Below are 15,463 nucleotides of genomic sequence, written 5' to 3' on the forward strand. Positions count from 1 at the left end.
AGAAAACTGTTGCTAATCTGATTTGTACATATGCCAACCACCATACTTTCCTTTTTCTTTTTTCCTCCTCTTGTCCTTAGTCTGGAATTGCCAGGCCATCGAAGGGTAAATGTGACTTTCCTGCTTTTGTTGAGCAGTCTTTTAGCGTCCTCTACTTTCAGTATCCTATACTTAAAGTTATCAGTCTTGTGCTTTAAAATTTCAATTCAAAGCATTATCTTATAAAAAGCAATTTAAAAAACATTATCAGAACCAGACCATAAGCAGAGCGTTTCAAGGCTAGAATATTGATAGGTAGATAAAAGGGCAGAATGTTTTTCAGGGAACAATGAATCAGTCTCTGACATGCTTTTTGTTCTATGAATCTCTTTCTCAAGAACAGTGAGCCACTTTAAAGGGAGAAAAAAAACACTGGGGGAAAATGTCATAGTTCATATATCCATGTGTTCTTTAAAATTCTTATTTACATTTCTAATTTCTTTGGATCATCACAAGGATATACCTCCTAATAAAAATTAAACTATAACTCCAATTGAAACACTTTAGCACACATTATATACCATAATGAAGTAACACAAAGGAACTTTTAAACATAGGATTTCCCTCTAAAGTTTAAATGTGAAGCAAACAGACGTATGACTTTACAACAGATGGAACCCCAGAACATTCCCAGGATACGTAAAACTGAATTTTGTGTTATATTCGATGTCTGAGACATCTAGCCAATACAAATTGATGGCTAGGGTTTCTTTACTAATTGTTTTTTTCTATCTTCTCTTTCCAACATTCAAATTTAATAATTCAGTGTTTCTTTTAATCCCATGGATGAACATTCCAGAATGTATATGATTTTCATAATTTGCTCTGTGATTTATAATCTTAAATGTGTGCATATGTTGTCTATTATTCAATCAAATCATACTTAATAATAATCAATTCATGTAACTCAACATATGTACTCTGACAAGAAAAAAGCAACAAATCGTCACTAATAAAATGAGTTTATTTTATATTACAGTTTTCAAAAACCACATTTGTAAAATTACCCCTATATTAGGCCTAAAAGGTAGCCTTTACAAAGAGTTTGCAAAACTACTTTCTCTTAACTATTAAAGTACATAGATTTAAAAGGTTTTAGAAGAAAAAAAAATGTTAATCCAATGGTAAACATTTAAAGAATTCTTACACATTAAATCTGTAGGATACCTTAGCTTAGAAGGTTATATCTTAAAAAAACATTTAGAGAAAAAATGTCTTTCCCTTTCAGAAAACTTTACTCTTAAATGATATTTATTAAGAAATGTACACTGTGTACCATAGTAACAATGATCTTCCCGAATTTAACTACTAGCTTAAATTAGTAGTAGTGAATTACTAATTAATTACTTATTAATTACTAATTAAATAATTACTTAGCTTGCAAGTCAATCAGCCCATATGAGAGAAAACAGGAAATTGCTTTCTAATACATATTGACTCCTTAATTCTCCTGATAAAATCAAAATAAAAATTTAGTCTATTACAATTAAACACACAGATTGTTGATATTAAAGGTAAGATGGTATTGTATTATTTTGAATAACACAAAAGTTCAAGCATTCCAGAAGCATAAACTGTTATTTCAAAAGAAAACAAAAGGAAGAAAAATGTATTTGTCTAACCACTGTCTTACAGAAATTTAGAATATTTACATCCTTTATAACACTGTAGAAATCTTTGGTGGTGACATATGGATTAAGTTCCCTGAAAACACTTTAATAATTTTGTTCCATCAATCTGTGTAGTCAAGTATTCATAATTAGTAATGCTGGCAGTATCATTTTCTAGCCAAATCCACATACATATAGTGAAGTGTGTGGAGGAAATCTTATGCAGGTTGTAGGCAGGTTTATATAATTAATTACTTAGCAAGTAGGCTTATTTCTGGCCCATTTTTTATACCAGAAAAAATACAATAAACTAAAGAACAGATCAATTCTTACTTCCAAACAAACTCTGGAAACAGTTAATATTAATGAACAAGTTGAATGCATATATGATAAAATGGCTACAATTTCTGGATAAACGTTAACAGCTACCAAAATAGTGCCCTAAATAGGCTTGTGCAGCATGCCCATTCACACCAAGTGGTAGTGGTGGGAAAGCAAGGCACTGTGGTCTAGGGATAAATTTACCTCTTCTAAAAGCAGTAGACTTAAAAGCAGAGAAACAAAAGTGTCCTGCTCAACCTTGAAAGAAACTAAAATGTAGAAGCTTATTATACAAGGTTTAAAGGAAAGGGCATGCTAAAACACATAAGAGAAAAGAAGCGCCCTGGCCGGTGTGGCTCAGCACAGAAAGGCCCAAGCACAGAAAGGTGGAGGGTTTGATTCCCGATCAAGGGCATATGTACCTGGGTTGTAGGTTTGTTCCTTTATGTGCGGGAGGCAACCAATCCATGTGTCTCTCTCAAATTGATGTTTCGTTCTCTCTCTCCTCCTCCCTCCCTTCTACTCTCTTAAAAAAAAAAAAGTTGAAAAGAAGCAAAATTTAAGAAAAGGAGAGGAAGGAAATGACAGGACAGCAAAATTACATCACTGTATATAAGGACATACCAGTACAATAGAAATACATCAGAGGAAGCATTGTAAGTGTGAAGAGAGACAATTAAACAGAAGGACTTACATTACCTCTTTGAAACTGGTGTTGTCTTTGATTAAACGTTTTGATTCTAGAAGTGTAGAGGGATACATAATTCCTCCAGTTTAGAAAAGTATGAGTTTACCATGATTACAGAATAGGTATAATAGTGAAATTATATTTGAAAATGATAAAAGGGTACAAATCAGCCCCAATAATGTTTTTGATACAGTGTCCTTTACATGACCTTGTCAGATAATTTGAGATGACACTACCTTTGCACATGAAAGAAAGCAAGGTGTAGCATTTATATTGATAAGTCTAGGACTCTGCAAATATAAATACAACTCTCTTTCAAGAGTTTCCATCAGAATTCATAGGAATTTTGAACACAAATTAAAGTTTTTCCAGAAACTAAGAGGCAAAAAATTAGTCAAGGTAAAGTAGATGCAAATACTCATAGAAATAAACTTTAGGAGAAAAGACGCTGGATGAATTTTTACTTGGTGTTATGTATCAAGAATGTGAGATAATCTAGAAAAAATACATATTTTAATATATATTTTTAAAAACATGTTTTTATTGTTTTCAGAGAGAGGAAGGGAGAGGGAGAGAGATAGAAACATCAACGAGGACAGAGAATCATGGATCGGTTGTCTCCTACATGCCCCCTACTGAGAATCAAGCCCGAACCCTGGTTTGTGCCCTGAAGGGGAATCTAACCGTGACCTCCTGGTTCATGGGTCAACGCTCAACCACTGAGCCACACCAGTGGGCTAGAAAATATTTTAAGACTTGTATCAAGAGAAGTGTCTGAATTATACTAAGGTACTCCTGAGTAAACATTCCGTTCTCTGCCAACACTCTGAGGAGGTCCTGAATATACACTGTCAGCTGGCTTCATTTCTTAAAAGGTAGAAAAGTCAAAGATCTTACAAATCTCTTTGATTTTTTCTTTTGGACAAACAAGTAGAATCGTCAAGTAAATTACCTGAACAAGTATAATTGTACAAATTTCATTACTGATCACTAAAACCATCACCAGAAATATATTGACTTAGAGTTCATAATGCATAGCTATGAATGCAAGCTAAAAATGCCTCATAGTCCAGTAACTCAAAAATAGCCTGGATTAAAAAAATGATATTTTCTAATATCTATTCTAATAGCTTCTAATACACGAGATTAATGACATCAGTATTTTGCATTGGCAACTATCTTCAGGAAATTATATCAGCCAGAAAAGAAGTGATTCAAGTGATTCTAGTTAATGCCAGATTTATTAATCAGAAGCACATATAAGTGCCAAGCTTGTGAATGGATTGGCTAGATATTTTCATTAGTTAGAAGAAACCTAAGTGCTATACTGGTCTCTGACTCTATTTCATAAAAGCTACTACTTTTAAAATCTGAGAATGTAACCAGTGTTAATAAAAAAACATGCTGAGTTCAACTACAATGTACAGCTAAATACAGAAAACTAATAATTGAGATAATTTCTTATCTGTAAATGAGATAAGAACAACTAGTTATAGTTTTCTACTAATAAAATGAAGCAAATTTAACAAATGAAACCCACAGGAAAAAAGATGACATCATTTAAGGCATAAATTGGACATAACAGAATCCAACAAGTAATAGTGTCAGTAAAACTTAAAAATGTACAGGCATAAAAAAAGTAAACAATTTTCAAGTGTGCAAAACTAGTCAGGAATAAAAGTGCTATGTGGATACCTGGTTTTCAAATATTTGTTTTGAAAACTTTCAGTTGATGGTGGAAAAACTATAAAGTGTTTTAAAAAAGTAAAAATTGTAAAGAATATATAAAACATACTTTATCTCACATTATGCCCTTGTGCTATCACTGCTGGATCAGAGGCCTATTTAATGACTATCCTCGGGTGACAGCTATAACATAAATGGAGGTAAACAATACAATACACCAAGGCCGATGGGTCTTGAACCATAAAACGACTCTTTTCAAGTATACTGCGTTTGTGTTTCCTCTTATATCCCAGGCACTTGATGTTGTTGATGAATTTGAAAACAGATTAACACAATTTTCTATTCTTTCATATATATATGAAAGAATAGAAAATTGTGTTAATCTGTTTTATATATATATTGCATAACTACCTTTAGTAGTCAACATTTGAAAGTAATTGTTAAAGAAATAAAAATTATTTAAATTAACGAAAGTAAACCCTACCACCGCCACAATCTAAAGGATTACTTTAATGTGTAAATCCTGAACATAATGTTAGGGAAAAAAGTTGATGCATTAGCATAATTTGTCTTGGGATACTTGAAGCGCACATGACTAAAAATACACCTGTGGTCTCTTCTTCACTTTATATTTTAGTGACCCATACCGCACCTGAAGAGAGAGATGTGTTATTATTACAAATTAGATGGTTACTTTTTGAAATGATATAAGATTTAATAGTTCATAATCATAAGAATTTTTTAACTTTTCTGATATAAAGAATCAATTATCCTTAAGTGTGTATGCAAAAGACAACACTATTTATATTCTAAAAAATGTAGTTGGTTCTACGTTGAATATATGCTGCAGATTATTATCACTAATAATAAAAACAATAACTTATTATTTATGCTTTGCTTGGTACATTGCTCATAGTAATCTGAGGCCATTCCCTGGAATCCTCCATTGCTTTCTGGGCACATAGACAATATATAATTATAAACGTTTACTATTTAATCCTCATGTAGGGTTGCTGTTTCAAAACAGGTCTAAGTGGTTAATCTTGTTAACTGCTTTCTTTGCTTATGTGTAGGGCTGGTACTGGGTATTTACGACAACCATATCATTCTTTATGTGAGAATGCCGTTTTCTACGTGTAGTGGAAGATTAGCAATTTCTAAATTTCCAGAGATCCTACTATATCTGATCTGAATAAAGAATTTAAAAAATAACTGTCTCTACCATCCCAATCCTTCACTTGTGGATCATTAACATCCTGAATGATAATGCAACAGGGAAATCCTTTCATATTGATCATGAGGAAAACAACTCTGTAATTGACTAACCTCTTTGCGGACTTTCATGGTTTTCACAGATTTCATGCTTTGCGATCTTCGAAGCCCTTTGTGTGTTAACATCTCATCATCTGAAAAGGGCCCATCCGCTTCTTCATCTGTTTTCTCATCTCCATCTTTCAGTGGAATTCCATAACCTAAGGGAGTTGTCGAAACCAGCATGTTTTGGTAAAAGCATACCAGTCAGTACCACCTCTTAACTGCAGTTCTGTGCATGGCCTGCATTTGTCCGGTTACTCCTCCCCTTCCTCATCTGGAATGTGCTCCCGACTCCTCAGCATTAATCTGTGCCTATTGCACTATTCTACATGAAGCTCACACTCATTTCTTCCAGAAAGTTTTCCCTGACCATTCTTTTTTACTATGCATTTTTCAGAATAAATAAAAATAATTATTTTTGAGTAGGTAACACATCTTGTTCAAAAATCAAAGAATATAAACAGATATATAGTAAAAAGTCTCCTCCTGCCCTTTCTCCTTTTGATGAATTCTAAATAACCTAAGCAATGGTGTGTTTTAGTCTGTCATTTGTACCTTTGACTTTAATTAGGAACTGAGGGTTTTCCCCATCCCATGTGTCAACCCTTTTGTCAAGACTGGGAATGGAGGGTGAACTTAAGGAGTCATATAAGACCCAAAGGGGCTAGCATTTTGGGCAAGTGCACTAGGGGCAGGTGATAGAGATGTTGAACCAACACTGTTGTAGCTGCTGAGATAAAACCCAACCAGACAGGCTACAGTAATTAGAAATCCACAGGCTATGATGACAGATGTCAAAGAAAAGAGGCAGCATCAGGAAGGGCAGTAAGAGATTGTGGGGATGTGCTAACAGGCTGCTAAGTGTAGCTACAAAGACTTAACGTTAGCAAATATGCAAACACCCAGGCAGTCAGGCTGCTTGTTGTCAGGAAGCCTGAGAGCATCCTGATGCTGGGATTCAGGGACAAGAATGTTCCTATTCCTGAAGCAGATGGTCCCAAACTTTAGCAGATTATTATGAGTCACCTGGAGAACTTGTTAGTTAATACCCGGATTGCTGGGCCTGAGGTGGACTGAGAATTACATTTCTAACTAGTTTCCAGGTGATGCCTATGCTACCGGTCTAGGGCCTACACTTTCAGAACCACTGCCTGGATGGAGCAAAGGAGGGGCCCAAGTCTAGGCAACCAGATACTAGGTAGGTTATGAAGACAAAGGTGAGTTTACAAGGCCCATTTCAAATTCTCCTACTAAAAAGGAACATAAATACCTAAACCTTACAGTGAGAAATAAGCAGCAGGTTTTTCCAGGATCAGAAGGGGATGAGAGATGGACTGTTTGCGTGTGAAGAAAAAGATATTAAACATTATTAATCTCTCACAGGACATGTGTAAGTTGAGACTCACTAAGTTGTTCATAAGCTTCTTAGTCTGGTAATAAGACAAACATCCTATCTAAGAAAAGGATAATATGCAAATTAACCGTCACTCGGTCACAAAGATGGCGGCGCCCAGTCCCCTCAGCCTCGCCGGAGTCTCCCCAGTCCTGGGGGGGGGGGGTGCTGCTGAGAGCGGGCAGCGTGAGTGGCCTGGTGGAATGCTTGCTTTGTCGCCGCAGCGACGGAGGGCCTCTGGGCAGCGGGCGCGGAGCTGCCAGGGCGGGACACTTGCTTCATTGCCACGGCGATGCCCTGGCCGCGGAGGGCCTCTGGGGGACAGGGGGGCCGGCCCGCAGTCTCCGCAGCCGAGCTCAGGCCCGGAGAGGAGACAGGAGACGGCGGGCCCGCCTCCCACGGAAGCAGCGCGGCTCCCGGCGGTGCAGTGAGGTTCCCACTGGCTCGCGCGGAAGCGGCGGGCGGCCTACTGCACGCGATATCGCGCGATGGGCTACTAGTCTTCATATATTGAGCTAGTACAATTTCATGCTGCCAGACTTCTAGACTAGAAATTAGGAAGGATTCAGGAGTAGAATCAGTCATTACTGAGGTCAGGATCCTTTGTTTTGCTGCAGCAGTCCAACAAAGTATGTTTTAGGGAGAAGAGAGAGCATTGCAAAGGCACTAAGACACAGGGAAGCAACTGCTTGGAAGAACTGTGAGGAGGCCAGAGTGGCTTGGGGAGGGATGGGTTAGTAGTCCTGGGAAAACGCTCCCAATGCAATATTAGGGGGGGAATGTACATATAGAAGCAAACAAAGGAAAAACATAAAAATGAACTCATTGTACATCTACACAATGGAATACTACACTGCTGTAAAAAAGAAGGAATTCTTACCATTTGCCACAGCATGGATGGAACTGGAGAGCATTATGCTAAGTGAAATAAGCCAGTCAGAGAAAGATAAATATCACATGATCTCACTCATTTGTGGAATATAATAAACAACGTAAACTGATGAACAAAAACAGAACCAGAGTCATAGAAACATAGAATAGACTGTCCAACCTATGAGGGAAGGCAAGGGATGAGGGGGTAAGAGATCAACCAAAGGATTTGTATGCATGCATATGAACATAACCAATGGACACAGACAGGGGTTAGGGGGTGAGGGCATGTGCTGGGGGTGGGGGCGGCTGGGGAGAGGTCAATGGGGAAAAAAGGAGACTTATGTAATACATCCTATATAATAAAGAGGTAATATGCAAATTGACCATCACACCCTCACAAGATGGCTGCCTATGAACAGGCTGGCAGGGGGGTTACCGAGGACAACCAAATGACTAAACAAGCAGGCTGCATGGGGCGACCAGGTCCGGGGGGGGGGGCAGTTGGGGACGACAAGGTCGGCAGCGGGGGCAGTTAGGGGTGACCAGGCCGGCAGAGGGGGGTAGTTGGGGGCGACCAGGCAGGCAGGCAGGCAGGTGAGCTATTAGGAGCCAGAGGTCCAGGATTGTGAGAGGGATGTCCGACTGCCGGTTTAGGCCCGATCCCTGGGATCGGGCCTAAACCGGCAGTCGGACATCCCCCGAGGAGTCCCAGATTGGAGAGGGTGCAAGCTGGGCTGAGGGACACCCCCCCCCCCGTGCATGAATTTCGTGCACCGGACCTCTAGTTAAACAATAAAGAACTTAAAAAAATAATGAACCCATTGAATCTATTGAAAGTGGACTTTTAGGAGATTTTAAATTCATTTTTCCTTTTTTTATAAATTTGCCATTTTTTTTCCCCATTGATTTTTAGAAAGAGTGGAGTGGGGTGGGGAGAGAGGGAGGGAGGGAGAGAGGGAGTGAGAGAGGGAAAAGAAGAGAGGGAGGGAGAGAAATGTGAGAGAGAAACACTGATTGGTTGCCTCCTGCATGTGCCCTGACTGGGGCTAGGGATCAAACCTGCAACCCAGGTATGAGCCCTTGTCTGGGAATCAAACCATGACCCTTCAGTATTCAGGCTGATACTCTAACCACAGAGGCCAGGGCCAAGTTTTTATTTTAAAAATTGTATTACTTCTATAATTGGAGAGAATAGACCAGAAAAAAATGTTTTTAGGTTGTCATTTTTCTCTATTGCTACTGCTTACATAATATTCCTGAACCCAATCTAATAAAAATAAGGTAGAACAGAGAACGAGGAATGAAGAGAAAGTCAGAGAGGAAGAATCTGTGACCAGCAAGTTCTCTGAGGCCCCAGATTAAAGCACAAGACTATAGTTCAAAAGACGTGGCCCTTGCTATTTTAATCCCCTCTTCTTTTATACTAGGAATTGGAATTTCATTCAAAAGATGATATAAATCTTATTTCTGTATTTCCTAATTTTACTTTAAAAATCTTATTAGCTTTCTAATTATGGTTTCAGGAAATATGATGACATTTTTTTCTCCCACAAATATTTTAAAAATTCTACGTGGGAGGCAGTGTGTTAAATCATGGTGATAAAATGATGAAAAAGACACAACTATCGTTTTCTACCTTAAAAAACTTACAGTCCAGCCCTAGCCAGTTTGGCTCAGTGGATAAAGCGTCGGACTGCGGACTGAAGGGTCCTGGGTTTGATTCTGGTCAAGGGCACATACCTGGGTTGTGGGCTCGATTCCCAGTAGGGGGCGTGCAGGAGGCAGCTGATCAATGATTCTCATCATTGATGTTTCCATCTTTCTCTCCCTCTCCCTGTCTGAAATCAATAAAGAAATATATATAAAACAAAACAAAACAAAAAACATTTACAGTCCAAAGGGGGAAATAGACTCTATTGGGCATTAGAACCCTATAAGAGATGCCACAAATGGAAGAAAAGGAAAAGGTGCTATGGGAGCATACAGTAAGAGAGCTAGCTCAGCCTGGGGGTGGGGGAAGTGGGTTGTGAAGGAAGGCTTCTTGTAGGAGGTAGTGAGTAAGCTAAATCCTGAAAGGCTCGTGATTCTATACAGTTAGCACATGATGGAGTGGGAAGAGGGCCAAGGAGCTAATATACCACATGCTATTGAGTTTGGATTTCATCAGAGAGCAATGGGGAGCCACTGAAGCATGTTAAGCAGAAGGGTTATATGATTATATTTGGATTCTTTAAAAGATTATTCCTGCACTTTGGAGAAAGGTGAATAAGATTGAAAACGGGGGGGGGGGGGGGGGCGGGCGGGGGGGTGGTTACTGCAGTATGGTAGGTCAGAAATGACAAAGTCCAAGGAGTGAGGACAGAGAAAGCAGCAGCCAACGTTGGGAGGTGAAATAATTAAGTTAGCAACTTAGTAAACCAGTCCCTCCATTCAAAAGAGAGGAGTCAAGCCAAACATCCTCACTAAAATATGCATTTTGTCCCCCTTAATACCTGGAAATGAGTATGTATGAAAATTCTGTTGTGAGTGCTAAAAATGATGTTAGTCAATGTTATATGAGTATTTAAAAGTCTTTGGAGGAGGAGAGGGAGACCTGAGATTATGAGAGAAACCCAAATCTGGATGCTGAATTGAGCAGGAACTCAAGGAGTTAGCTGGCTGGGTGGTTTATGGGTCTGCCAAGCCCAGGCAAGGTAGACTGGTGGGATACTGCTGGTGTCATACAAAGGTGATGCTAAGGTTGGCTGCTTTAAATCATCAATCTAGACTGGAGAGAGCCCTCAGTATGGTGCCTTCCATGCCTGTTCCTGTAGAGTGGTGACTGGGGACCAAAGAATGAGGAGCCTGTGTTGCCCACCCCGGGCCCGAGGCTGCAGCTGTTTGGCTGGCTTCAGCCCACAGCTCTGTAACCATTTTAGGAAACTAGCAGAACCTTTGGAAAACTGACCTGGTTTTTATTCGCAGTATGTACATCTTACAGTTGGTGTATTTCAAGTTTTCTCTCCTTAAAATGGTAATAGCCAATACTGATCCAATACTTAGCATGTACCAGGCACAGCTCTAAACAGTTTCCATGTATTAACGTAAGTGCAGAATCACCGGAAGTTTGACCTGAAAGGAGCCTTAGCTATTGTGGTGGAAGGAGCCTGGACACATGTGAGGAGAAATGAGCACTGTGTCTTCTATTAGCTGTGAGACCCAGGGTCATGCCTTTCTCCAGGCCTGCTTTCTTATCTGGTAAGGTGGTGAGAGAGATGAGACGATGAACATGTTTCTACGTCAATGCCAACTCCGAGCCAGCTGCCCGGGGCACTGTGTGAGGTGGGACTGAGCCAGTGTGGGAAAGTGCCACAATCCACTAGCAATGTCTGCCGGCATGGGCACGGGGAGTACACTTGTCACCCATTTGCTACCTTTGACTAAAGCATCTCTAAGGTCCTTCCTGCTCAAATTATTTGAATTCATAGTTTCAGCCCAACTGTCTCACTAAGTGTAGCCTCTTTATAAATTAAAAAGAGTAATAGCGTGGTGAAGGCCTGGGGTGGGGGGCGGGCCAGAAGGGGTCATGGGGGAAAAAAGGGGACATATGTAATACTTTCAACAATAAAGATTTTTCAAAAAGCTCTAGCTGGTTTGGCTTGGTGGATAGAGTGTCAGCCTGCGGATTGAAGGGTCCCGGGTTAGATTCCAGTCAAGGGCACATGTCTGGAGTTGTGGGCTTGATCCCCAGTCAGGGGGTGTGCAGGAGGCAGCTGATCAATGATTCTCTTTCATCACTGATGTTTCTATCTCTCCCTCTCCCTTCCTCTCTGAAATAAATAAAAGCATATTACAAGTTTTTTTTTTAAAAAAAAATAAACATCTGCTTAGGAACCTTGGATACCTCATTTCTGTCACTAAGCCTTTAATAAATAATCCCTTTAAGTCTCAGTTTATTCGTCTACAAAATAAGGATAAAATACTTAACCTGCATAGTCATCTTAAGGATTAAATAAATATGTAAAGCACCCAAAACAAACAAGGAATCTCTTTATGCACTGGTTTGGAAACTGAATGTTGAATCACTTGTAACTAATATGGGAGCAGCAGGCTCTTTTCAGAGAAAATATTTCCACCTATCAAAATATGATGTTCTTTCAAGGGATGTGAACAATCATGTTCAAGGCATCCATTTTCTTACAGGAAAGCATTTGGAGGAAGATCTTTTTTCCCCGTGGTGACAACATAAAGATTTGAATAATTTCATCAAAGCAGGAGGACTTCTTTTGATCAGCTAACCTCAAACTGCCTAGAGCAGGCCATGGTGAGTTTGCAAAGGGGACCCACTTTTGCAGATAATTTGAGTTTGCTTGTGTGTACAAACAGAGCTTCTGAGGTAAATGTATTGATCACATGAACCAGTAAAGACTTTGCAATGTGAATGTAATTTTCACACTTAAAAACTAAGCAATTTGTGTGTGGTTGAGGAATTTTGGAAGTAAATAAAATGGGGAAAAATGCATGATAAAAAATGTAGTACTTAATTATTTTCAAAAGGGAAAGTGCTGTTGTTTTATTTCTCATTTTGAGTGAAAGGTTGCCCTTTTAAAAAAATCATTAAAGTTCTATTACTTAGAGCTAAGCACTGTTAATATTTTAGTAATATCCTCCCAGACTCTCTATTATCTATTGTGTATCTATATTATAACACAATATAATATAGCACAATTGGTGCAGGATTATAATACACACAGTTTAGCTGTTCTTGTTTATTCCCCTACAATCTGGTTATATTTTCATTTCAGTAAGTATAGACTGACCTTATTATTTTTTCATGGCTAATAAACCACCTTTTTGCTTAAACATTTCTCGAGGGTATTTGGTTTGTTCCAACATTTTGTTACTACAAACAACGAGATGAACATACTTGTACATACATCTCTGAACACTTGTCTGATTATTTCCTTATGGCATATTTCTAGAAGTTTCTTGTAGAGTTAAAGGGATTAAATTTTTATAGTTATTGCCAGACTGCCATCCAAAAGGATTATTCCACTTCAAACTCTCATAAAAAGTATATGAGAGTGTTTGTTTCCTAGCATGCTTGCTGTGGTGGTTTTAGCACACGTCCACAGATTCTGGCACTTTTCTCCTGGGACACTGGCTCTGAGAGCCTTCAGCTGCCAGCCCCAGCTGCTGTTTGACTATAGATGCACAAGACCCTGAACAAAAACTGCCTTGCTGAGCCCAGTCACCCCCCTCCCCGCAGACTATGAACAATATAAATGACCATGGTTGTTTTTTTTTAATTACTATTTGGTGCTCAGCCCATGTGACTCAGTGACTGAGTGTTGACCTATGAACCCGGAGGTCACAGTTCAATTCCCAGTCAGGGCACATGCCTGGGTTGCAGCTCAATCCCACAGTGTGGGGCCCACAGGTGGCAGCCAATCAATGATTCTCTCTCATCATTGATGTTTCTATCTCTCTCTCCCTCTCCCTTCCTCTCTGAAATCAATAAAAAAATATATATATTTTAAATCACTATTTGGAAGCGATTTATTATTACACAGTAACACACAACTAGAATAGTTACAACACAGAAGACTATTAATTAAAACTTTTTGCCAATCTGGTAAGCAAAAATTACTATTTGAGGCTAAATATCCTTTTCATGTATTAATTGGTCAGCTGTGTTCTTTGATAAAGTTGCCAATAATTGGCTTGTAAGGGTTCTTCTCTTCCCCTGTCCCCTTCCCCCAATCTGGTAAAAAATCTCTCAAACTTTTCCCTTATGTTTTCTGGTTTCAATGTCATGCTTAAGAAGCTTGATATATCCTAGGGGTATCAAAATATACATAGGAATATCCTAGTATATTACTTAATTTCTTACATTTCAGTCTTAATCTTTTCAGAATTTATTTTGATCAAAGGTTTGAGGTAGAGGTATAACTTCATTCCCTCTTCCGCCTTCTAAGCCTATCAGTTATCCTAACACCACTTTTTAATCTGCCTTTCTCACACCAATCTGAAAAGCCACCTTTCTCATTTGATAAACTTCCATGTAAATCCAGACTTATATCTCTCCCGATTATCTATTACTATCTTCTCTTCCCCGATTCCTCTCCTGGAACTATACTACTTTATTAGGAATATTGTCAAGAGAGGAAGTTTTGGTTAATTTTTTTCCTTAGGGAAGAAAAATCATCATATACACTATTCTGTAGGAAAGTTGGGCAAGTAATGCATATTAAAATTTTAATCTAATCACCAAACAAGTACTTTTTTAGCACTGCTACCATTTACTTCATATTTTTATAAATCTTCAGCTAGTTCAACTTCATGGTTTGAACTTTAATAAAAAAACTAAATAGCACCTCACTATCTTAAAATATTTTAGTCACACCATTTTAAATTTAATAGATGAATACCATAAAAATAGTGTTAAGGATTTTCCTATATATAATCCCATTTTTATTTAAAGAATTGGAATATAATTCTTTACTAATTCTAAGATAAAATTATGAATAAATTGCTGATAAAAGTCTCAGAGAATTGGTCCAAATCAGCTAAATAATACAGCAGACCCCATAATTAAAATCGGGCCCTAACCGGTTTGGCTCCCGTGGATAGACCAGGGTCCTGGGTTCGATTCTGGTCAAGGGCATGTATCTTGGTTGAAAACTCCTCCCCGGTCCAGGCCCTGGTCGGGGCTCATACAGGAGGCAACCAATCGATATGTTTCTCTTACATGGATGTTTATCTCTGTCTTTCCCTCTCTCTAAAAATCAATGGGAAAATGTCCTTGGGTGAGGATGATTAATAACAACAACAAAAAAATCAGCATGTCTAATTTTTAGGGGCATATTAAGAAAAAGCCTATATTGGAAACTACTTTTACATTATTTATGTATTAAGAATGATGGTTCAAAGTTCAATGGTTCCTCACTCTTAAAGATATTACAACCTTAATCAATGGCCAAACCTAATTACTATCTCTCAGATATTAGTCACCAACTTTGTAAAGTTATTCATTCTAAGAACTCAGAAGAAAGTTCACTATTTTCCTCTATAAGAAGAGATAGGTATTTTATTTTCAAACCAGTTTAATTATTTTTAAAATATTTATTTATGATTTTAGACAGGGAAAGGACGGGAGAGTGAGGGGGGAAAGCAAAGGGGAGAGAGAGAGAGAGAGAGAGAGAGAGAGAGAGAGAGAGAGAGAGAAACATCGATTTGTCGTTCCACTTATTTTTGCACTAGGTTGATTCTTGTATGTGCCCTGACCGGTGATTGAACCCACAATCTTGGCATATTGGAACGATGATCTAACCAACTGGCCAGAGCCAAATTGGTTTCAATTATAAAGGATAATTTTTAATCTTCCTCAAAAGAAATCTCCTAAAAAAACAAGATCATCAAGTAGTCCTGTAGTTTATGGACTTAATAATACAGTAATAAGTGGTCCTGAAGATCTTAGTTCTCAGCTGAGCCTTGAACTAAAACTTTCTTATATGTGATAAATTGACTAAGGAACTATGTCTTTTTATTTATGTGTAA

At 38.4% G+C, this 15,463-nt stretch overlaps 1 protein-coding gene across 1 annotated transcript in view; it reads right to left on the reverse strand.

The window, feature by feature from the left end:
- Positions 1–982: 982 nt before the first annotated feature.
- Positions 983–15,463, reverse strand: part of REEP3 (receptor accessory protein 3) — an 82,827-nt gene continuing 68,346 nt past the window's right edge. The window contains exons 7-8 of the mRNA XM_079793553.1: positions 5,671–5,816; positions 983–4,996 (exon numbers count right to left, since the gene is read on the reverse strand). Of these exons, the coding sequence (XP_079649679.1) occupies positions 4,940–4,996; positions 5,671–5,816 (203 nt within the window). The 3' untranslated portion in view covers positions 983–4,939. The remainder of the gene's footprint in view (positions 4,997–5,670; positions 5,817–15,463) is intronic.

This window comes from Cnephaeus nilssonii (genome assembly GCF_951640355.1).
Source record: "Cnephaeus nilssonii genome assembly, chromosome: 16".
NCBI lineage: Eukaryota > Metazoa > Chordata > Mammalia > Chiroptera > Vespertilionidae > Cnephaeus > Cnephaeus nilssonii.